Source organism: Leptopilina heterotoma, unplaced genomic scaffold (genome assembly GCF_015476425.1).
Source record: "Leptopilina heterotoma isolate Lh14 unplaced genomic scaffold, ASM1547642v1 Lhet_113, whole genome shotgun sequence".
Classification (NCBI taxonomy): Eukaryota; Metazoa; Arthropoda; class Insecta; order Hymenoptera; family Figitidae; genus Leptopilina; species Leptopilina heterotoma.
In genome coordinates this window covers 1,241,035-1,265,980 of record NW_025110832.1, presented here as the reverse complement: position 1 = coordinate 1,265,980, position 24,946 = coordinate 1,241,035, and the positions used below count along the sequence as shown (strand labels likewise).

General features: G+C 27.9%; 1 protein-coding gene across 2 annotated transcripts; it reads right to left on the bottom strand.

Moving 5' to 3' along the window:
* Window positions 1-2,404: 2,404 nt before the first annotated feature.
* Window positions 2,405-23,780, bottom strand: LOC122506309 (failed axon connections). 2 transcript variants are annotated; one of them, XM_043618426.1, is made up of 4 exons: window positions 22,744-23,780; window positions 8,203-8,541; window positions 5,830-5,967; window positions 2,405-3,739 (listed from the first exon to the last, which is right to left on the bottom strand). In XM_043618426.1, the coding sequence occupies exons 1-4, from the start codon at window positions 23,065-23,067 to the stop codon at window positions 3,392-3,394; spliced, it is 1,149 nt and encodes a 382-aa protein (XP_043474361.1). In that variant the 5' UTR covers window positions 23,068-23,780; the 3' UTR covers window positions 2,405-3,391. The 2 variants fall into 2 exon arrangements, with proteins under 2 accessions (XP_043474361.1, XP_043474366.1); XM_043618431.1 differs by lacking the exon at window positions 22,744-23,780 and adding an exon at window positions 15,580-15,711.
* Window positions 23,781-24,946: the final 1,166 nt, after the last annotated feature.

Genomic DNA, 24,946 nt, shown 5'->3' with positions numbered 1-24,946 from the left:
TGTTGATAAAATAAAAATTAAAATACGTTGAATCTTAATTTACCACGAAGTTTTGACTTTAAAAATACATTAATTAATCGAATATACAAAAATTAACAATAATGTTTAAAAGTATTAATAATAAAAAAAGCGATTTATATAAAACTGTATTTTTGCATTACAATGAGCAATTTATCAAACTTTCCGCACCTACGAGATTTATAATTTTTTTAAACGAGAAATGTAAGTTAAATAACAATAACTTTTTATTTATTAAACACGTACAATATTAAAGTAACTATCTGAATTTTATGGGTCAACAAATTGGAACATAAATGATAAAATTTGCCAAAAATAGCGAAACCACGGTAACTCACGCACCCACACGGAAAAAATAAATTTAGCAGATTTTACGAGACTGTTACGGAGTAGCGGATACAGCTTTTTACGAAACTGAGTTTTGTAAAATGTAAGGAATATTTCAGGATAAACTTAAAACATATTCAGTATAAACTACGAAAATTCGGAACTTTATGTCTTTATATATCCTGAAATATTCCTTACATTTTATAAAACTCAGTTTCGTAAAAAGCTGTACCCGCTATTCCGTAACAGTTTTGTAAAATCTGCTAAATTTATTTTTTCCGTGCACGGTAATACCCACATTCACCCTAGATTTAAAAAATCATTGAATTGAGGAAAATTTTTAAGAATAATTGAAATTTTGACAAGAATTTTATTGAAATTTTTGAAAATAATTAATTTTTGAAGAAGATTTTTGGATGAATTTGAATTAAATTCTTTTGCGAAATTTTATGAAAATACTGTAGATATTAAAAATCATTGAATTTCGAATATTTTTTTAAAATAATTGAATTGTTTTAAAGAATTTGATTATAATATTTGAAAATAGTTTTTTGATTTCTAGTATATGCGAATTTAAAGTAGTGGAAATTCTAAAAAACAGAAATAGTAGCTTTTAGTGGTTGAATTCTAAAAAAAGTACCCAAACAGTAGCATAACGTAAAAAAGTAGTAAATAGATAGATGAGTGCGAAGCCTGATATTATAATTTTTGATAAAAAAAAGTTAATTATTATTTTCAGACAAAAAATTATTATTTCACATCCGAAGCAGACTTTAAATCCAATAATTTCGTGGACGTAAACGTTGGTAACTTTATAGTTTAATCTTTTTTGTTCCGATTCTTTCAGATTCTTTGTTATGGATTTTTTCTTAAATCAAAGTTGATATTTACGAATAATTATTACAACCTGTGAAAAAAACCTGTGTAACCTGTGTGTTTTATAGATAAAATGATAAATGATAATATATTCACAGCCGATAATCAGTATAGGAGATGAAAAATTATTTTTTGAGTCTTTAGCTTCAAGTTACACTTGGTGTTTTATTTATATGACTCTCGAATTAAATTTTTTAAAATAAATAAATGAAAGATACACCCTGAGTATACTCGCGGGTTAAACCGTAGAGAGGTTAACTAAATGTGAGTTTTAATTTTATTAAATTAAGTAGACATTAATTATTATTAATTTTTAGTTAAAAATAAAATTGTATAAATTAACTAAAAAATGTAGTCAACTTTTCTGTAAAACATCAACAAACTTCTTATCAAAATCACTAGCCGTTTACAAACTATATAAAATAACTATAGAAGAACATTAGAAGGAAATATCGGTCTGACAGACCGAGAAAATACAAAGCGTGAATTTTTTGCATACTTTAAAAGTTAAATCTTAACTCATACATTCATAGCACTTGGAAAATAACTTCTTCTAAAAATACGAAAAAAATGCAGAATTTCTTACCTGTGAAGCATGGCTGTAAGTATATTTTTTGTTCTTAATAAATTATATTGATTAATCTAAATAAAAGCCCATGTAAGCCGCAAATATTTGTATTTCAACTTGCGTTTACAGATAAATATTACAAACAGTATTTTATAAATTTTTCGTAGTACAAAGTAAACTTAAATAATGGGACGCCTAAATTTTAAAATATAAAAAAAAACAATTTTTGTACATTTATTTTTTTAAAGCTATACTGAATAATAAATCAGTTAAAACTATCCAGAAATGTGTTATAAGTGAAATATGTCATAAAATATTTGAAGACTCAGATGTAGGCTTATGTGAGATTTTTAAGTTTTCCAAAAAATTTTTCTACTTCTTGGTACATAGTTCTTGAAATTATTTAAAAAATCAGTAAATTTTATATTATCACATGGGTACAAAAGTGGTCTAAAATTACCTTATTCTTAAATAATGTTAGTTACAGTCCGCAAACTTCGTTTTATTTTATATAAAGTTTCATATAAACTTTAATCAAGAAGTTTGAAAACAAAATAACTTTCCAAACTTTATTATTCTTCTAGGAATTAAAAGAAAATAATATTAGTATTCTGAAATTCATGTTTGGAATTAGCAGCTTTCACGGAAAACTTAAATGTCTTATTTTCTTGAAGCCAAAGTATCTAAGTTTCAAGATGTTTTGTGACCTAAATATTCACAAATAATAGTTCTTCGTAGTTACTTTTACTAGACTAGATGCTCGACATGGGCGAAAATTTGTCCATCGTTAAAATCGCTTGAGACGCATCACGAAATTTAGACGTCCCCTTAAAATATTTTGCTATTTTGGCAATTGTGAAACAACAGCAATAATGAAAATTTGACCATTTAAACAATATAGTAGCAAAATATTTTGCAGTAATTGTTACAAGAGAGCATTGCAATGCGCCCATCGAGTGACAAAATTCAGAATTCATTCTCTTGGCAGTACATATTTATGACACCTACGACTGCACATTAAATGTTGATAACCTGTGTTAAATGTTTAATTATATACTTAGTATAATACATATTTTTTAATAAAAAGGTTTTACTTTTGTTAAAAATTTTCTACAAATTGCTGTGATATTCATGTTATAAAGACTTCATTTTTGACATGATTTAAAAACATATCAAATTTATCCATTGGCAGATGTCAACGTTTAAGAAAATGTACTTAAATATTGCTTTCAATTTTAGATTCCAAAGATGATGAATCTCCACTGGTAGTTTTAAACTTCTTTATCCAGACGGAGAAGAATCTTCTTTGGGTATATTTATGTTCTCGTTGCTTGTGTGGTTGACTCCTAGATAAGTAAAGTTTATGCAATATCTATACTAGTTACTATGTAATCATTTTTTATTTAGATATAAATACTGATATTTGTATGAAGGTAAAAAGAGAAGAAAGATTCTGATGCCAGTGGTTTCACGACTGATACACATGTTTATTAGACGAAAAAATCCCTATCTGTTCCCTTTTTCTTAACATACATTCTCTTTTTCTACAAAATAAGCTTAAAAATTGTCATTTTGCTTAGAATAACACAGACTTATTGCTTTTTATTTTTCATCCTTCTTATTACCATCGATTTCCTTTTCCTTCTCAATGTCTTTCTCTTCTTTATCAGATTTCTCCTTGTCTCCTTCCTTTTCTTCTGTTGATTCTTTCGATTCCTTAGCGTCTTCTTTGTTCTCCTTGTTAACACTCTTTAGTTCCTTTGGTAAATGCGTGTTCATTGCTAATGAAGTGCAAATCTCGTCCCAATCTGTGAAGCAGCGTTCTTTCATTCGTGAACAATGTCCTACTAGATTTGGACATTTATCCTGAACGAAGTCTCTCAAAGGAAAACGAATATCCTTATGAATGTATAAAATTTGTGCTAAATTTGCGAAGGCCACAACATCTAGCTGTAAAACAACAAAATTATCCATTTTACATACGAAGAGTATTTATTAAATTCTAAAATTAATTATTAAGATTGTTGAGCGCGATCTCCTCGGGCAAATTTAAAACTAATTAGTGCCTTATGCTTTTAAAGCTAAAGACATTGCTTGCTGCAATAGAGACCGAGACCAAACTATAAAGCTGCTGGAGGTGGAAGCAGCTTGTATTCGAAAAATAGAGGAAGGATGTCCAGAAAAACGTCAATATGACGATCAAGGACGGACTAAAAGCATAACAGTTCATACAGGAGATCAAGAACAAGCACGCAGCTGCAAAAAAGTAGACAAAAGGTTCTACCAAAAATTGGTTCGCAGCAGTTCTGGAAAAAATCCGTGAGGAGGTAAACCCAGAAAATAGCCATACAATTTGTGTGGCAGCTAGACCCACCAAGTGGGAAGACCTCTTTATCAATCTTGTAGGTTCTTCTGATAAGCAAGCGTTCACCAATGAGGTGACAAGGGTGATAGGTGACTTGGGTAAGGTGCAGATTGTGGACCGGCCAACAACTTTGGAGATCCACGATTTTGATTATCTTACAGAACCAACAGATGTCCAGGAGGTCCTGGATAGAGTTTCAACAATGCCAGTAGGAAACATAAAAGTAACGGTCCTAGAACCTAATAAGCGAGGTGTCAAGCTCGCTATTGTAGTAACCAGACAGGAAGATGTAGAAAAGCTAAAATGTATATAAACTCGACCACATAAGGGTTGGCGTTTTGTCTTGTCCAGTGAGGAATAGAGTTATGGTCACAAGGTGTCATAGGTGCCTTGACTACGCCCATATAGGTTGAGATTTCCAAGCAGTAGATAGGTTGGCTGTGTGCTTCAAGTGCGGAAAAACCGACCACAAGGTAGCCGATTTTAAGAAGAGCCCATGCTGTTTCTTATGCCAAGCGACTCAAACTCATAGGTTAAAAAAAAAGTTTTGGAACCGGTTCTAAGAGTTCTTAGTGATCTGCAAGAGTTGGTCAAGCAGTTATAATGCGTGATCTATATTCGCCAACGTTTGGTCCAGTACCGAAATCTCCGCAACATTTTCAGTGCAAAGTAATTCCTGTCGAGTGTGACTTGTGTCAATCAGCAGCCGAGTAGAAAGGTGCTGCGCTTACTACATCTACACTGACCTCAGACGCATTATCTAAAAATGGGTTTCGGTCTTCTAACAAATGCAATAAAGGTAAATTGATCATAAACTTCTTTACTACATTTTTCTGATTTTCTATACAACTAATAAACACCGAATTTTTAAAAGTGGTTTGTTGGTCTAAATAGAAACTGGTTCTCTTTCACGAGTTCTCAATATTATCTCTGACATTCAAGAAAACCTATTTGTAACTTAATTTAATAATCAACATCTAACATTTATTGACCCTTATCCTCATCCTAAATAAGATTTCTTCGGAATTTCTTATTTAAAACGAGAAACTAAAATGTTAAGAAGGTAGGTCACATTACGACGTAATAGGAAAACTATTTGCCAGTCTTGTCCAGGCGGAATTCCCTCTGACGAGCAAGAGAGTCTCAGAGGTGTTGTTTTGTGAAATTTGGTTAGTTTTTAAATTTGACTAGAAAATGAATTGACGTCTAACGGCGAAATTTATTCATTAAAGTTTTTAAATTTTATGTTTATGTTAAAAGTGTCAGATTCTACTGACGTTAAGCAGAAAGTTTAATTTATTTAAATTCATACATCGTTTACACAATAGAGATTGCGACCTAAGCGACAATGTCACTCGCTGCCGTTTTCAAATTACAAGGCAGTACAAGTTCCTATATGAGAAAATCTTTTATAATATAGTGATGATGTATGATCTCATGTACATTTGCACTGTTTCAATTTCTCTTTTGGGAATTTGTATATGAATATTGAAGTGATGAACTTGTACCAAAATTTGAAATTGTCCGGACAAAATCAGCTTTTCATTTGAAAAGTTGCAGAACTACTGCTGTGTCTTGATCGCAGTGAAAACACCGGGGCTTTAGCGAGCACCGAGGTTTCACTACCTGAGCTATATAATTGGCTATTAATGTAAATATTATATTATATCCTTACCATTGTTGGTTCATCTCCAAAAAAGAATGGTTTGTCGGCAAGAACATCACTAAGTGCCTTCAGATCCTCATTGCCAAAATTGACCACTTGATCAAAACTAAATTCTCCTATTCCATGAGCCTTTACTTTTCTTGCACCCTGAAAATAATTTAACTATGTGTATTTAGAAGAGCACACTGTTTGACATTTACAATAATTATTATTCTCAAATATTCTTCAACATACAAATATTTCTGTTTATATTTTCTTATTTTTCAATAAGGATGTTTCTTATTAGTTTAAGAAATCACATCAAGCTTATATCTCTTGATTTTCAAGAAACTACTGTCAGACACTGTTTGAATTCGGAAGCCAAACATTTGTCAGAAACACCAATTGGAGATTTAGACCCAATAAATAAAGTATGAGATAAAGTTTAGACCAAGGTGAAGTGCGAGTCTTAGTCAAAGTCTTGGTCAAGTCCAAGTATTAGTCTTGGTTAAAGTCCAAAATGGATTATTTTAATCTTTTTTGGTGTTAATTTAATCTGCAACGCGTTTTGATACCTCACAATTTACTGTGGCAAGTAGCTTAATTATTTTTTTATTTGTACTAAAAATCGAAAATTCTTCAAATTCAACATTTTCCCTTTATTTTAAAGCAAGTAACTTAATTATTTTTGGGCTCTTCAAAAATACTTTACTCCTTTTTTATGCTTCAACCTTTGGTAAAAAAAAATTACCCTTACCACCAGCGACAAAAATCGAAAATTCTTAGGGTACGGTCCCATGTTGAGCAGAAAACACAATGCAAAGCAGAATTTCGTGAGAGTGGAAAGGATAGTGATATCTGACTATCTCTCTTGCACTCACGAAATTCTGCTTTGCATTCTGTTTTCTGCTCAGCATGGGACTGCACCCTTAAAGTTCAACATTTTTCTTCTATTTTAAAGCAAATTGCTTTTTTATTTTTGGGCTCTTCAAAAACACTTAACTCGCTTTTTATGCTTCACCCTTTAGTCAAAGAAACTACCCTTACCATTTGTACTAAAAATAAAAAATTCTTAAAATTCCACTTTTTTCTTTTATTTTAAGGCAAATAGCTTAATTATTTTTGGGCTCTTCAAAAATACCCTAACCATTTATTGGGCTCCAACCTTTGGTAAAAAAAACTACCCTTACCACTTGTTCCAAAAATCGAAAATCCTTCAAATTTAAGCGCTAAATTGGGCGCTAAATTATAGGATATTGATAAATATTTTTTTTACGATTTTAACGCGTTTTTTGTATTGATCTGGCCAGCGGAAGAGATTGAGCCAGCTTCACAGACCTTTTAAACACATTTGGTTGAATTGAGTTCGCAAAAGCGAGACTGCATTTTCATTTATAAGTCGTAAAAAACTTGTTCCAAAAAAGCTTATAAGGATCAGTTAGTAACTTTTAAAGTTATTGCGTTATGGAAATTTTTATGAAAAAAATCTCTGACATTAATGGTAGTCGCGCATTACATAAATACAAAAACCTGTTTTTTCAAAATTCACATATTTTGAATAACAAAACAATTAAGAACTTATTTTTCCAAAGTATGTATCATACAATAACTGATAAATTAGTAAAGAAGACACGAGTTCACATGAACTTTTCCTTTACGTCCGTAAAATAAAACAACACCTGTAATAAATTTTGAAAGAAAAAAATCTCTTACAATTAGTGTAGCACTTGAAAGTAGTCGAGTACTGATATACTGAAAAAGCTAAAGCTCGTTTTGGTTCGGCTCAATTGAAGGGTAGTCCAAAATGGGCAAGGAAACGTTTGAGTAGTGCGTTTTATCTGAATACATTTCTATTCTAACTAACGTGCTGCTCGAACGTTTACATGCCCGTTCCCGACCTGCTTTAAAAACAAACTTTGAATTATGTAGCAGTTTTGAAACAAAATGCTTTAAATGCGCTTTCGACTTAGTTTTTCGATTACAACGCAAAATTCAATAAATGAATTTCAAAAAGTTTCAAATTAAAATCTTTGAATATTTAAATTTTTCATACTTTTATCTAACAATTCTGTAGAATTAATTTTTTGGAAAAATTTATAGATAGATAGTTAGATAGATATAGTTAGTTAGATAGTTTTCTGAGCATCTAATAATTTTTAGAGTGAATCAAAATATTCTTTAGAGTCATGGAAAAAATAAAAATTTTGTCTGTAAATCAAGGAAAAGTCAGAGAAAAACAAAATTAAATTTCTGTGGCAACCCTGTAGTAGCAAAGTAAATTTTCTTTTGCATATTCTATGGTGAAGGTTCTTGAACATTATAAATACCACCGTAAATTATAAACATGAGAAAAATGCAACTAAAAATAATGAACGTTTATAATTAGAAAGATTTTAATCTTACCTTGCGCCCAAGTGTAATTTTAAAGAAGAAATTTAATATTCCATTAGGTATTCGTGAACCTAGGATTTGCTGCAAGTTGAGATTGTAACCCTTCAACACTAGATCCAAATTTTTTGTACGCCAATATGTGATAACCCAAACTAGATGGTTTTCTATCATTCGTATTAGAGCATGAGATACACATTTTTGTTCATTTGTCAGAGTAGCATCCAAATCCTTTTCGAATTTCTGTCTTAATTCTTCTAAAATAATGGCGCTGTCAGCAATTTCCTCTCCATTCAGTTCAACAAATGGCAAGCGTCCCTTTTTTGAGCGATATTTGAGTTTATGATCTACGTTCTGAAAGTTAAAAAGTTTGCTTCATTAATTAATCATAAAAAATAGAATTAATAATAGATTTTGTATAGTTCCTTGTGATACAGAAAGCCATTGATCATTAACATTTAGTGAATAATTTTTAACAAACACTTCGTTTTCTTGTTTTTGGGATCGCTGATTACGAATTTTTGGAGTCAGATTTAAAAAATTCAAGTTTGGTGGACATTTTTTTCAAAATTACTCATATTCGCTTGAAATTTGTTAATCAGGGTTTTTCAGGGTTGCCATTTTGAATTTCAAAAAAACTGTCGTCAGATTCGTAATCAGCGACCCTGAAAACTCACAAGTATCAAATTTTATGCAAATTTGAGTAATTTAAAAAAAACGTCTGCCATATTGGATCCGCCATTTTGAATTTTAAAAATTTTGAAAATCTTACTTTATATTCGTAATCAGCGACCCTAAAAATCCCCGAATAAAAAGTTTAAATAAAATCTACAGTCTGGGTTTTCCGGGGTCACGAAAGGGTTAAAAAATAAACCAAAATTGCATTTAGGTTGTATCTGAAAAAGTAATACCAACTTTCTAAAACTTATTTAATACGTATGAAAAAACTCGATAGCCATTCAAAAAATGTCTATATATTTAAAAATTATGTCAATTAAATTTTGTGATATCTTACACTGAAAAAAAAGTGCTGTTGAATCAAATATCTCCATGCTATTGAATTCCCCGTCATTGATTCAATGACACATTTATTAATCGAAAAGTATATTGCTTAAAATGAAAAAATGAAACTGTTTAAATTAAAAGTACGGTACTGTAGAATTAATGATATTGTGCAAATTGTTTCTATAGTTCATCTGTACATAGCAACAGAATAATTTATTGCTTCTTTGACATTATTCATTTGAAGCATCTAATAGATAAATTTGAAGAAAATGCGTGTAAATTTAAATCAAATGAAAAATTGTTTGCTCTAAAGAAGCGCGCTCTGAAAACGAAAGCATATGCTTTCGTTTCAATGAGTGGTGCTATTGCGGACTGCCTATAGCATATGCTATAAAAATAAGAACACTATGTTTTGAGACATTGACAGGTACTAAATTTATTGAAATACTTACCCACATATATTTATATGTTTATTAAACCTGTCGTTTTTGAGATTCCAATATAAAAAAGTATTATTTAAATTCTTTTAATTAATTAATGACTAGTTAAATATAAATTCCCTATATAAATTCCCTTATATACGCGAAAAATCTCGAGCACGGTATTTAACCACAAAGTAAGTGCCCAACGTTGAGAAGCGGATGTATTACATTGCAGCGCGGCGGTTCTCGTCTATCACGGAAGTTAAGCGTCGTTGGTCGCGGTTACTAAATGGATGGGTGACCGCTTGGGAATAGCCTATTTTTCTGACTAAAAAAGATAAGTGTGTTTGAATGTGTATGTGTGTGTGTGTGTTTAGCCGTTGGGAAAAATGAAAATAATAATAAAGATGTATATGTTAGTGTGAAAAATTGAAAAAAAGATGTGTATAAAAAGTGTTGTGTTAAAGGTGTGAGAATTAATTATAGTATATAAAAAACATGTGAACAAAAATTCCCTTTTTTCAATTTATCGTTGGTATATATTTAACCACATAAAAGAATTGAATTAACAGTATGGTGTTATTCAATCGATAGCAACAACTAAAAAAATTAAGAGTACAAATTTTTGAATCATAAAAATGATGCTTTTAAATTTAAAAGTTATAGTCATTGACTCAAAAGCATATACTGTTAAATTAAAAAATGTTGTTTATTGATTCAAAAGGATTCACCTTCGAATTAACATAGTATGCTGTCAATTTAAGAAATATGCTTTTGTTTCAAAGAAAGTGATACTATCGAATCATTAGAATCGGTGCTTTCAAAACAACAGCATATACGTTAGGCAGCCCGTTATGACACTATTCAATGAATCAAACCCATATGTCATTGATTCAACAGCATTTTTTTCTCCGTGTATAATATTCAAAAGAAAATTCTACACTAATATATAATTTGAATATAAATATAAACTTTGTAAAGTTTAATTTTTCTCTATACACACTATTCTCAGTAATTAAAAAGTTTACATTGCGAAAAGTCCATTGACCCTTTTACTGTACACAGATCGATCGATTACTCATTATTCTTCAGTTAACTAAAGATATTATACATTTGATGAAACTTAAAATGAATTTAACTCTTTTTAAAAACATTTTCTGTATTACTTTTTATAAAATAATTACTAATTTTTAATTTGAACTCGATTTATTCTTGTACATAATAATGCTCAACAACTGTTTCTTTAGAATATAAAACTTTTACTTTATTTTCATAAACCTATTTCCGAAGGTATAATAGAAAGTGTATAATTATGTAAGCTTATGTCGTATATAACACTCTGTTTACAATTAACTCGTGATTTTATAATTACCCCTGGGAGTTGGGGTAAATGTAAACGAGCAATTAATCACTAAATATGTAAAGTAGAATTTTCAAACAAATTTACAAGATTTAATTATATATACGAAGAAGTAGAAATATTTTCATATAGTGAATCGTTGACGTATATTTAAGTTTTAAATTTAGCGAAATTTCATTGATTAAACTGTAAACATTAATTAAACTAATTTATCATTTATTATTCAATTTTCATATTTATAGTATTCGATTCTTTAGTGTTTAATAATGATAACATAATATTTAAATATTAATTTTCTCCATAAATATGTAAATCGACTAAGATTTTATAATTACATATCTCGAATAATATTCGAATATTATTCAAAAATTCTGAAAAATAATTGAATTTTGGAAGACTTGCATTTCAAATTTTCATAAAAAAATTTTCAAATGGTTTTACATTGAAAAAATATTAAATTTTAAGCCAATGCAGAATAATAAGTATTTAAATATTTATTTTAACAAAAATGATTGAAAATTTTGAAAAAAATAAGGTTTTTAAAAAATTGTAATTAAAATTATTTAAGATATACATTCAATTCCCAAAAATAATTCTAAAAAATTGAAACAATTGGAAATTTTGTTAAATTGCATTAATAAATTTTATATTTTAAAAAATTTTAATTTTTCATCTTTAAATATTATTTATAAATATAATTGTATTTTTTAAAATACATTATTTCATAAAATAAAAATTATTTTATTTAAATAATTCAATCCTCGCTGTTGAATTCTGATAGAAGTTGATTTAAAGAAAAATCAGTTAAAATTCTAGAAAATAATTGAATATTTAAAGCGTTATAACAGGAATTTTAGGAATTAATTAACATTTAAAAGACTTTTAAATTAAATTCTTTAAAAATTAAGCAAAAGTATAAAAGTATTAAAATTTTTATTTAAAAAAATTACTAATTACATTATTTTTCTTTAAAAATGCTTAAAGTTTTGAATAATTTTATTTAAAAATTCTTGAAAAATAATTGAATTTTAGAAGAATTACAGTTGCAATTTTTAGAAATAATTAAATTTCAATAGGTTTTTTATTAAAATTATTTGAAATTTCAATTCCTGTGGGAAAATAAATAAGAATAAGTTTTTAAATTTTTATTTAACGAAAAGTATTGAAATTTTGAGTGATTAAATTTAGAAGCTCCAAAAAAATTTGTTTCTTGAAAAAATGTAATTAAAATTTTTTTAAAATAATTGTATTTCCGAAAATACAATTTCATTGAAATAAATTTTATATTCTAACGAATTTGATTTGTTTACTTTTAAAAATTATTTTGAAATATAATCGTATGTTTGAAGAATTCTAATTGAAAATGTGGAAAATAATTGAAATTAAAAAAAAATAAACTAATGAAATATGCATTGACAATTTCATTAGTTATTATAACTATTGAGAAAAACATGAGAGCATGCAAAATGAATTTATTTGGAGAATCATTCATAAATATATAAGTACTCCAAAAATTAAAAAATGAAATAAATTTAAATTAATTTATCTCATGTCTAGAGTATAAATATATCATACTTATAGGTATTGAATAATTTTAATTTTCTTTATATTTATAATCCTACAATTGATCCTCTGACTGTTGGATTTAATTCAATAAGCAAATAAATAAATAAAATACAAGATTCTTTAAACTATGTCGGGGAAAAGTAAAAATAATATTCATGCTCTTGGTATAATAACTTCTACTTGATACAATTAATTAGCTGTTAATAATTTCAGCCTTAAAGTATATTATAATATATTAAGAATGATTATTAGATTTCTTAATAGTCGGCAGTCTTATTGTTGGAAATGTATTTTACCAGCATCCAGAGGATCAATAAAAGCGCGAGTGGCAGCATCAAGGACTTTTACAATAGTAGATATGTTGACTTGTGGAAGGGTTGTTGCCAAGCGACGAAAGCTGCCTACTGCGGGTTCGTCGTCCTCTCAATTATTTTACTAGTTAAAATTATGTACTGTGTACAGTTTTTTGTTTAAAATATTTTATTATATACATTTTCCGCCTTTATCCACAAATACAAGCTTGGATGTATTCTTTTCAAAATTTCACACAAATTAGTGGAGGCTTTTTAAAAAAAATGTTACATGAAGCTCATCAAGGGTTGTATTTATGAATATTCCAAGTTTTAATTATTTTATATTCGTATAAAATATAGCAAGATAAGCAAATAGGTGCTGCCCTGGCAAGAATTTTGTCAATAATCTGATGTTCGCAATCTCAGTTATTGAAAATTTTATAAGGGAATTTCTAGTGCTTTGTGGAATTTGAATACTTGGCAATGTCCCAATGGGAAATGCCAGTGTAGTGCCGATGTTCACCACTGGCTTAGTACTCAGACGATTGTTCGGCGTAGTCTAGCCGAGCCTCGACAATCAGTGCTGGCGCAGTACAGAATTTTTGTTTCGCCAAAGCTTGGACAAGCCACGGCGGCAAGTGCTGGCTGAGTATAGAAAAATTGTTCACAACGCTCTTTGCCAACATTGCTTTTTTGACATAAACTTGAAAAAAATTATAAAAAAAGTTTATAAATGTTTATAAATTTATTGAAAACATTAATATTTTACTTTTCAGTTGTTCATTTTTTATTCTTGTCAAATTTAATAATAACAATTTAACACAATTGTCTAATTTTGTAAATAATAAATTATTTAAACAAATTAAAATTATAAACAAAATTTAAACTTTAATCTCAATAATAATTTGGTTCCTATTAAAATACTATTATACTTCTTACTATGAATAAAAAATTATTAAAAAATTACCACGTAATTTAAGAATTACGTAAAATGTTAAATGCAATAAAAGTAAAGTAATTTAATTTAATTTTTAAAAATTTAGTTTAATTTATTTTATTTCAATTTATTATTTCTAACGTATCCCTATTTTTTTCTCATCTTTGACTCAATAATTGTATGTCTGAATGATACTGAGATATTAAAATTTTACTGCACACACGTGTCGTTAGCATAGTGGTTAGAGCGTTAGTCTGTTAGTCCGTAGGTCGTAGGTTCGATTCCCCTCGTCAGCAATTTTGTTTATTTTCATAGGTTTGCGATATTTCTAGGTTCCAATCGTTAGGTACTAAAATATGAAAATCTAATGCACACTTACTGTAATTGTTTATTATTTAATTTTTAAATGTTATAAACAATTTTTTTTACTTCATTTACTATATCCATATTGTTAGTCTCCATCTTTAATACAATTTCTTTAAGAAGAGAAATATTTTATGAATAATAACTATTTATTAATATTATTTACCATTTTGTTGTTAAATTATTTATAATTATGAATTTACGACTAATTAATAGCAATACGGCATTTATTGCGGCAATATTCTCAGCCAGCACTGGTCCAGTGCTGCGCCAGCGCTGTCTGGCAGCACTGACAGACAGTACTTCGGCAGCGCCGGACGGCGTTATCATCCCAGAGTTATGCCAGTGCTGGCTCTCAGCCTTGCCGCCAGTGCTGCCAGTGCTGGCGCAGTACTACGCCAGTTGTAAATTTCCCATTGGGGTAATATTATAAAAAAAATTTTATAAGTGATGTTAAAATTTGAATAACCATTTATCCTAAACCAAGTTGAACTCCACAACTCACGCAGTGGGGAAAAAAGTGACTTATTCTATTAAAAAAAATATTTTATTCAAAATTTCAATGGATTTCTACGATTTTTATTTTAAAATTCTCAAAAAGGATTGGACTAAAACATGTCACTACGAAATCATGTCAATTACTCAAAATAACCTTAAAAAATGTCAATAACTAAGAGAATTATAGAAACATCACAGGAAAAAAAAAGTCTGACTCCGTTTACACCTTAAATTCAGCCCATGTATTTCACATAAGTCTATCCTTGTTTAACGGGGCTGACTCCGTTTACATCTTAAATTCAGCCTCAAAAATAGGCTGAAAGTAAAACTTTTTTTTTAGTGTGATGGTTGCAGCAAGATTGCTGCAATGTTACGCGCTATATGGAATCTTTAATTTTTAATTTAAACCCCATATTTTCGTAACCAGAATTAAAAAATTCTGTAGTGTTTGCCTTTGAATAATTGCAATAAGCAACAAATTTATACAACCATGTTTCTTTAATTCTCTCAGTTTTTGACATTTTTTAAGGTTATTGTAAGAAATTGACACAATTCCTTTCTAGGAAATTTAAAATAAAAATCATAGAAATCCATTGAAATTTGTATTGTCGATGAATTTTTGAATAAAATAAGTCGCTTTTTTCCCACTGTGCAATGTTGCCTCGCTATGTTAGCAATGTTACACGATAATGTTGCCGCAATGTTATTGAAAGCTTAATATGTCCCACCTCCACAACATTATATGGCAAGGTTACCCCAAAATTGCACGGTAACCTTCCGGCAACATTATCGTGCAATATTGCAGTAATGTTATTTGGCAACAAGCCAACAAGCTTGGGAATAAAAGTTTTGAACTATTTTTTTATTAATTTTTCATCAAATTTAAACAATATGATGTTTAATGTAATTAAAAAAAACAATAAATTACAAATTATTTTGGAAACTTACTCTGAAACCTTGCAGCAACATTACTACCGTCCATAATTATAACTGGACACCCCTTTTTTCATTAAATATAGTGTAAAAAACGTTAAGCATAGAAAAGAATAGATATACAAAAAATATTGATTTTACATCCTTTTCTTAATTTTTCAATTTCTTCGAAGCTAATTAACATTTTTAACTCTGTTGGACTCATTCTAATTGTTATTCAATGTAGAATTAAATTTATTTATTGGTACTTTGGTAAATATTTTTCTTACAATGTGCAAGCTGGAAAAGTAGGATCATAAAATTTCGGAAAATTGAAGATAATTATAACTTTTGCAATAAAAAAATAATGTTTAAAAATCAAGTAAATACATTATTAGAAAGTTTTGTTGAATTTTTTCCTAATTTATAAAATTTACATATTTTATTCAACCATTTTTGACATCTTAATACTAATAATAATTTTTGTAATTTTTCTGATCCAAGTTTCATGACTTGCACCTAGTGAGAAAAATATTTATCAAAATACGGATAAATAAATTGAATTTTACATTAAATATCCATTAAAATGAGTCCAAGAACATTAAAAAATGTTGATTAGCTTCGGAGAAATTGGAAAATTAATAAAAGGGTGCAAAAATCAATATTTTTTTTAAATAATATCAAACAGAAAACTTTGACGTAAGCTCTTGTATTAGGTGTCATTTTTTCACAATTTTATTACCTTTAATAGAAAAAAAATGGAGAACCTTATATGTTAACGAAAATATTGACAACTTATTCAGTTTCATTATAAAAGTTAGTCTAATGTCCTGATTTCGAATAATTTTATATGAAAAAGATAAATTAAATTTAGTGGAAGCTAAAGAATTAAATTTTTAAAATTTTAAACATTTAAAAGTTGCATTTGAATAAAAATTGCAATTTTCTACCATAAAATTGTTATTTTTATTCAAATGCGACTTTTAGTTGTTTAAATTTTTTATCCTTCTACTTGTTTAAAGTTTTAAATAATTCAAAAAATAAAACAGATAATAAGAAAACCAATATAGTGTAAGTGTACCAATTACCGAGGGTATCCTATTTGTCAATGTTACCATGGTAATAACCAAAAAATATTGTCTAAAATGTCTCATTTGTTTGTGAATGTAATATTAATATATTTTTCACATTTATAACGCACAAGAAAACAAATATTTATCACTTTTTGCATTTACAATGTGATACAATGTTTAAATAAAATACAAAGTTTATGTTTACTCGACAATTGGTACGTTTACCCTATATCTTATTAAATATAAAAACACTGTGGTAATTAAAAAGAAGGCGGTAGTCATTTATTTTTTCAACATGTTCGGTTAAATAGTTTTTTAAGAAAAATAAAAGAAGTTATTTTCTCTGTTGCTTCTATTATAAAATTAATTTTTTATTATCATTACTAAAAAACTAAATTCCAGAAGAAATTTGATTTAAATAGAAAAAAGATATTTTATTTTAAACATATGAGGCATTCCATTTCAAACCGACCCCCTTTTGAAATAACTGCCAATGTAAGACAACTTTTAAATAAATATATTATCTTCTATTCCAATGTATATATTTTTCTAATTATTTAATTTAAATAGAAAATTGAGTTTAAAAGTCTCACACAGCACCAAAACTTTCGTTTCCTTAAAATTTATTAAAGATTTACTTGCAAAGTTTAGTGAAAATTTTGTAAAGATTTAAATGTCCCACTTCAATAAATGTTTAGCGTGAAACTTTCCTGAAAATGTAATTTAACTTTAAATTCAGGTTACCTCCGATTTTAATAAAAATTTTATCAAACGAAAGCTTGAATATTCTACTTTTTATTTATCAAACGATAATAATGAATATTTCAGTGATTCAATTTAAAAAAAACGTTTTTGAAGCTCGAGGTCTAAAAAATGTCTCATGAAAATTTCAAGCCCATATTTTAATAAATGACCAAGTTATAACCGGAAGAGTAAACTTCCGCCGAAAGTGTACCGAACTGCTCTCTGTGTATTGTTCCATAAGCTGCTTAACAACTAAAAAAACGCGTTTGACAACAATATTTCGACAGCATAAATATTTTATTTTTTATTTCATGATAATGATTTATTAAACTACAAATGCGTTTTTCTAAAAACCACGTTTTTTAAATTGGCACCAATAAATTTTCTCGATAATCTCTAAACCGATTTGAAATGTTTTGCGTTTTTTCTATATAATTATCTAGTACTTGACGTAGAATTTTTTTCCTTGCTTATCTTTTTTAATAGGCGCAAAATAAGAACCAAGTTAAAAGTATGAACATTTTGTACGCGATAATTAGATATTTTCAATTGTTTTTAATTCGCTTTGATCAAACTGAATTGATACTTGTCATCAATTTATTTTTTGGCAAAATTTTTTATGTTGAATTTTTAAGTTGAGATAATTGAATTTCTTATACAACTATAGATGAAAAGTTTTAAAAATGTGGATCAAGGGCTTATAAATTTTAGTAGAATTTATGAAAAAAGGAGAAGTTGGGAAGATATAATGATTTAATGTTCGAAAGTAGGTTGAAAAGAGAAAAAAGCTAAGGAAAAAGATTATTTTCAAGTACTGTGGTATAAAGATTCGTATCAGAAGAAGGCAACAACAAACAAAATTGGGTGGTAACAGGGAACAAGTATGGAGAGGAGCCATGAGGATAAGACGTGACTAAAGAAAGAATTGAAGTCATTTTTAGAAGGAAAAGAGTGGGTGGCTGGAGGGAAAGGAAGTAAGATAAGTGTGGTCAGAAAAAGAATTTAGGTTGATATTGTAAGATGGGAGCTGATAAAAGATACAGAAAAGGTTGTCAAATAGTGTTAGAGGTACCTATTATAGTTGAAAGGGAGAGAAAAGGAGTTCAAATATTTAGAGTTTAACATTCTATGGAGTATGATGGTAGTTGATTTGGTAAATTGAACACTTAGGTCGACTACTTAACTAATTGTAAATTAGGTTTTTGATATATATTTAGGGCCAGTTTCGCCAACTCCGATTAAAAGTTAATCAATGATTAAAGTCATTTTAACCGCCCATGATTGTTCGGTTAAGGATTTAATCATTGATTAACTTTTAATCGGAGTTGGTGAAACTGGCCCTTAGAGCCTTTACTTCTCATGTTAATTAAAAACAAAAATCTAGATTATTACCTATTATAAGAATATTATAACTTATGATAAAGTTATTATAAACGCATAATTGGAGTATTTTGTTAAGAATAAACTATTTGAAAAAAGTTTATTTATAATTGAATAAATTTTGTTTTATGTAATAAATAGAGTATCAGATTAAATCGGGCTAAGAGTCATCAGCCAGGATTTAACAATTTAAATTTGCAAAGCAGTAGCTTAAGGAAGTATCTTGAAAGTGCAGGGTGCCGTTAGAAAACTTTTATTGCTGTAAAACTGCCATAAAACACTGTGCCATTGCTGGGGCATAACAATTCTTATGACTGTTCTTCAGAGCTGACATATTTCGGCTCACCTGTAAACATTTAGAATTTATCCTTCATGAGACAAATATTCTAGTTCACTCTTAACTTAAAAGTATCAAATTGCAACATAGGTATTAATTCCACATCAAAACTACAACTTGAAAATAAAAATTCAAAAATTCATAAGAATTTTCTTTATAGGAATGAAATTCTCTGCATAAATATATTATAAAACTAATGGAAAGGATCAAAAATAGTTTTTTAATTATTATTTTTAAGAACTATCCCCATCCTCTAGAGATTGAAGTTTCAAATTTATAAAAATTTACACCGCACGAAGAAAAATTCTTTCTCTACATTTTTAGAGCTGATACAAGGAAATTTAAATGTTCACCAGTAATTTTTTTTAAAAACTACCCCTACCCGACTAAACCACTTCTAAAGTTTGAAATTCAAAATTGATAACTATTTACACAAATAAAATTTCTTTTAAACATATCTGGGATTTTACGGGATAAAAATTTATAGAAATCTATAAAAACTATGATGCATAAAGTGTTTTACATTTATGTATCCATACTTATAGTTAACCTAAACATTTTTTTTACAAAAATTATGCTGGAAATGCATTATTATGAAGATACATTTTAAATTAAGATATTTCAGGGTGGTAGCAAAATTTAATTTTCAAAATTCCCTGATTTTTCCCTGACTAATTTCTCATTTTCCCTGATTAACAAATTTTTTAATTATTTAACATTGCTGATTAAAAGTTTTATAATGCTCTTTCAGTAACAATTTTACTTTATAAAGGAAAACATAAGATGAAGTCTAAACACCATATCTAAACATTCATATTTTAGTAAGATTTTTTAATTTGTGGTTTCTTTCGATTAAAATTCAATGTGTAGGTAACGTAATTAATCTCTTGTACCTCTGAACAAATCGTCGATTTAAATAACACAACTTGCATTATGTCTATTAGATAATTCTTGATACTAATTATTCGACTAAAATTATAGATTCGAAATAACAAATATGTCGAAAACTGATAATTCTGTTAAGTGAGTTTTATGGGATAATCAGGATCCCCTTGATATTCCCGTGAAATGTCTTCCTGATTTTCCTTTAGAATGGAAAAATTCTGAGAATTGCTACTTTCAAAAATATTTTAATATAATTTTAAGAATCTGATTTTCATTAATTTTCATTTTTAAATTTACACTTGAAGATATTTTTCATTAAAATTTTTGACAATTTAATTATTTTCAACATTTTTAATGAAAGGGACTTTGTGGTCAAGGATTTAAAAAAAAATTATTTTGTGACGCGCTCCGAAGAAAGGTAAATAAGAAGCAAACGAATTGTAGGTTATGTTTATACTACATTTATCTTGATTAGAAGTTTATTTTTAATGATGTAAATTTGAAATCAGTTTCTGTTGAATATTTTGTCTGCAACTAATATTTGAAGATTAATAATTAATTCTTAGTAATAATAATTAATTCTCTTTTTGTATTTTTACTTCATAAATTAAAAACATAATCCTGAAACTGTTTGCTTCTTAGGTACGTTTCTTCGAAGCAGAACACATTTTTCCTTGAAAATGTTCCTTAATACCATAAAATTGAGGCTCCGGATCTTAAAAGGGCACTTTCACCATGTAAAGTCTATGCGGAAAGTGCCCTTTTAAGATCCGGAGCCTCAATTTTATGGTATTAAGGAACATTTTTGAAAAAATATGCAAAAAAAGGAAAAAAATTTCTGTGCGTAAAATAATTACTTTACCCATTCTTGTGACTGTTTGATGAGAAACAATGAAATAAAGCTTCTTTTAAACAACAATTTACAATCCCATTTTTTTATTTTAGCTTCTAGAAAACTTCATTTAACAGTTCCCCCACTACAACTGAACTTACAGTAATATTGGCAATATTGCTGCAAGTATCATAAATAACTATTTTGAGGTTTGTTGTCTACACAGAGAAAACGGTAATCTAATTGTAAGATAAGCTTCTACTTAAATAGGAGCCAATGGCTCCTATTTAAGTAGGCGTTTCTTAAAATTCGTTTCTTAAAATATCGTTTTTTCTGTGATAGAAAAACCCTTATGAAGAGAATCCTGTTTGAATTTTTAATTTATGTAAAATAGGTTGCCCGGAAACTTTCTCCCCGAAGAAAAGGTACTTTTTGAAAGACGCCACCTACAGTTGCGAAAATTAACTAAAAATACTCAAAAAAAAATTTTTATTCTCTTCTTGTAATATGTAACAATATCCAAAAGGAATCCGAGGCCTGAAATTACATAGTAATGTTTAATTTTATTACAATAATTCAAATACAAATTGTTTATGCATACATAGGATTGATGTCAATTTTTCAAAACAATTCTTTTTGAAAAACTGATTCTTGTTCAACTTGCCCTAAACCTTAAAAGCACATGCTTTCAACCCAAAATAAGATTAATGATGAAATAATTTTCAATAGAAAGTGTTAAAAATACACCAAATCTGTAGAGTTTGTTTTAAATGGTGTTTTCTCCATTTTTTCCACAATATTTTGAAATTAATAATACATTTAATTTGATAAAACCGTATATTAATTTAGAGATAAAGCTGAAATTTGATTTCTGAAATGTAATTCAGTTCAATTTTTCGTTCTTATTTAAAGAAATACTTGCGCACAAAACATTTAATTTAAAAAAATTCCATGTTTTTGATCTCGCATATTCTGTAGATGAAAAAGTCTTATTATTACACGGGAAACCAAATGCAATTTTTTCTATGTTTGTGGAATTAAATAAATTTTCATCCTATATTATGAAGTTGAAAGACTTATTTCTACTCTCTTAATTTACAATAAGAAAACAACTTACAAGGAAGAAAAAAATTACTTTCAAATTAAGGTATAGAGTTAATAAATTTAGTTTAAACAATAAAGATTAATAAGATAAGTTTAAGATAAAACCGAATCAATGATTAGACGAGTATTTTTATACGCAGATACTGCTGCTACTTGACTGGTCAAAAAAAATCAATAAGATGAGAATAATAATTTAAACAGATTAAGTAAATAAAAAGTACCAATTAATTACATCGAAATAGTTCAACATTTGACCGCAATAATTTGGAGATCAATATTTCAAAGATTGCCCGGAAATATTGAGGTGATATTGCCAGGAAGAAAACCTAATTTCGATAATAACCTGCCATCATATTCTGGTCAATATTGTTTCAAATTTTCAAGTATAATATTGCCTCAAGGAGAAAATAATTAAGTTTTCAAAATTACTATAGCACAAATTAATTGCTGTAGCTATTAATTAAGTTCGCTTTGAGGTAAAATTTCTTGAAAGACAATAATGGCCTTAATATTTGCACTTAATTAAGTATTTTAAGATTTGATATTGTCAGGAATAGCGATATTGATTCGTGGTGGACGTAATCAATATTCAAGTAATATTGCCTCAGTATTCAAAAGTAAAATTCAGATAGTATTGTAAGACCATACTATGCTACTTGATAGAGAATCAGAAATGCTTTTTCCTAGACAAAAAATTGAAAAATAACTATGAAGGGTTCACGTAAAATATGAAGAGCGAAAAAAGTATTGGTTCAAATTTAAAATTCAGTGAAAACGTTTTCGGGGATTTAGAGAAAAGTTTGTCAAATCTGTTGTTTTTGAGGAAATTTTGTAATGTTACTCACCTCATATTTTATTCCATTGAGACGCAACCATGTTTCTACTTTCAGACAATAGGGGGAAACAGAAGGTAAGAGAGGTGATCGTGGAAGCTGGTATAAATACACTACATCTTTTTCAAAATCACTTTTGTGTACCGGAACATCTTTTGCTGAAGCAACATTCGTATCTCCGGAAGTTTCCTTTTTTTCGCATTCTTCTTTCTTTGTATTCTCATTATCAGAATTCTGCTTTTGCTGCTTGTTTTCCAATGTTGTTTCAACTTCCTTAATATCCTTAGTATCACTTACTTCAACAGGTGGACTAATTTTCTCCGTTTCAGTAGTCATGATCAATTAGAAATTGTGATTTTCTTTTATACAATAAACAATTAACGTGCTAATATCAATATCACCCTAAAGATCCGTTTCTCTTTAATAAAAATGACTCTTTAACTGTTTACAATTTACTACTATAGTGAATAACAAAGAATTAGAATGCTACGTTTCTTAGAATAATTGAAGATAAAAAAGTATTTTTATACGAATAACAATGAGCCGCACGAAGCACTTCTGCAAGCATCTACAATTCCAACCCAACTCATTCTCATCCCTTTCTTTTCCGTATCAGGGATATCATTACGCATGCGCATGCGCCACACCCCGGCGCTGTTGCTGTATTTAATTTACTGCCACCCCTATTTCCAAGCGAACTCTGTTTTCTTCGAGAACAGCTTAACAGTTTTCAACACAGTATCACACATTTTATTTATTAAAACTAAATTGTCAGGATTTTCTTACAAAATTACAATCTACATGGTAAATTACTGTAGGAAGGTCAATTTTTTTAAATTCGATACATCAAAAAAATACTTTCTACATTGATCTTTAACAATTCTTTTTGTAAAATCAGTTATGAGAATACTATCCAAGCAGCATGTTATATTGTCTTAATAACACTGTAATATTACGTTGGATATACGTAATATTAGCTGTGATTTTGAAGTACCTAATATTATATCACAGACATCAAATATTAATGTATAATAATTTTTTCGACTATTTAAAAAAAAATTCGACTTTTCTTCCAAATACTGTCAAATTTTTCCAAAATTATTTTTGAATAATTTTTCAAATTATATTTTTGAAATATACAATTAAAAAGATTTCGGATAATTGAAATTACCCGTATGTAAAATTTAATTGAAAATAAAAAAACGTTTCGAAACGTTTGAGTAATTTTTATATTAAAAAACCAGTTGTCCGAATGTATTCGCGTAAAAAATTTTTTACCTACTATTCCAATTAAAAATCAACTCGGACGTAAAAGTTTATTCAATATTTTTTTAAGTATCTTATTACAATTTTTAAAAATCAACTTTTCCGATTTTGATAAAATTTAAATGTTTCACTGAACAATAAGGGTAATTTAAAAAAAAATTTATGTATAAAGAATTTTATCAAAAAAAAAACTCAAGAAGATAAAAATTTTAATCCAAATAAAGTTTTCTTGATGTATAAAAAAAATTTTTTTTAAAATTATTTTGAAAATCCACTTGAAAGAGTATTTTCTAAAAATTTCAAAGTAGTAACTTCAAGAATTTCTTTTTCGTTGAATTTTGATTCGACCAAAAAAAAAAAAATTCTTCAAAATTTCAAAAAAAAAATTTTATGAGTATTATGTAACATTTGTTGAAAAAATTTCTTTTAAATAACATTTATTGGTCCATAAAAAATATTTCAAATTTATCAAAATTGGTTAAGTGGTTTTTGAGAAAAATTGATTTTTTTATTTTCCTTTCTCCCTCCATAACTCCCATAAAAATGCACTTTTTGAAGTTATCCTTGGTGAAAAATTTTATGATGGATACCAACTTGTGAAGTAGGGGCAAAATTTTCATTCTAATTCCGCTAGGACCTTTTGAAAATAATTGATTTCTCAAAAATTTTAATAAAAAATCTTCAAGTGTAAATTTGAAATTGAAAATTAATGAAAAAATTAGCTTCTAAAAATTATATTTAAATATTTTTGAAAAATAATAACATTATTTTCAAAAAATTACCTCAAAATATTTTTAAAAAACTAATTCTTGGAATTGTTTTATGATAATTTTTTAAAATTCAATTATCCTCGAACAAAGTACATATAAATTAACAATTTTGTAAAATTTACTTTTTTTGATTTCTTACAATTTTCTAGAAATCATGTTCATATTTATACCCATAACTA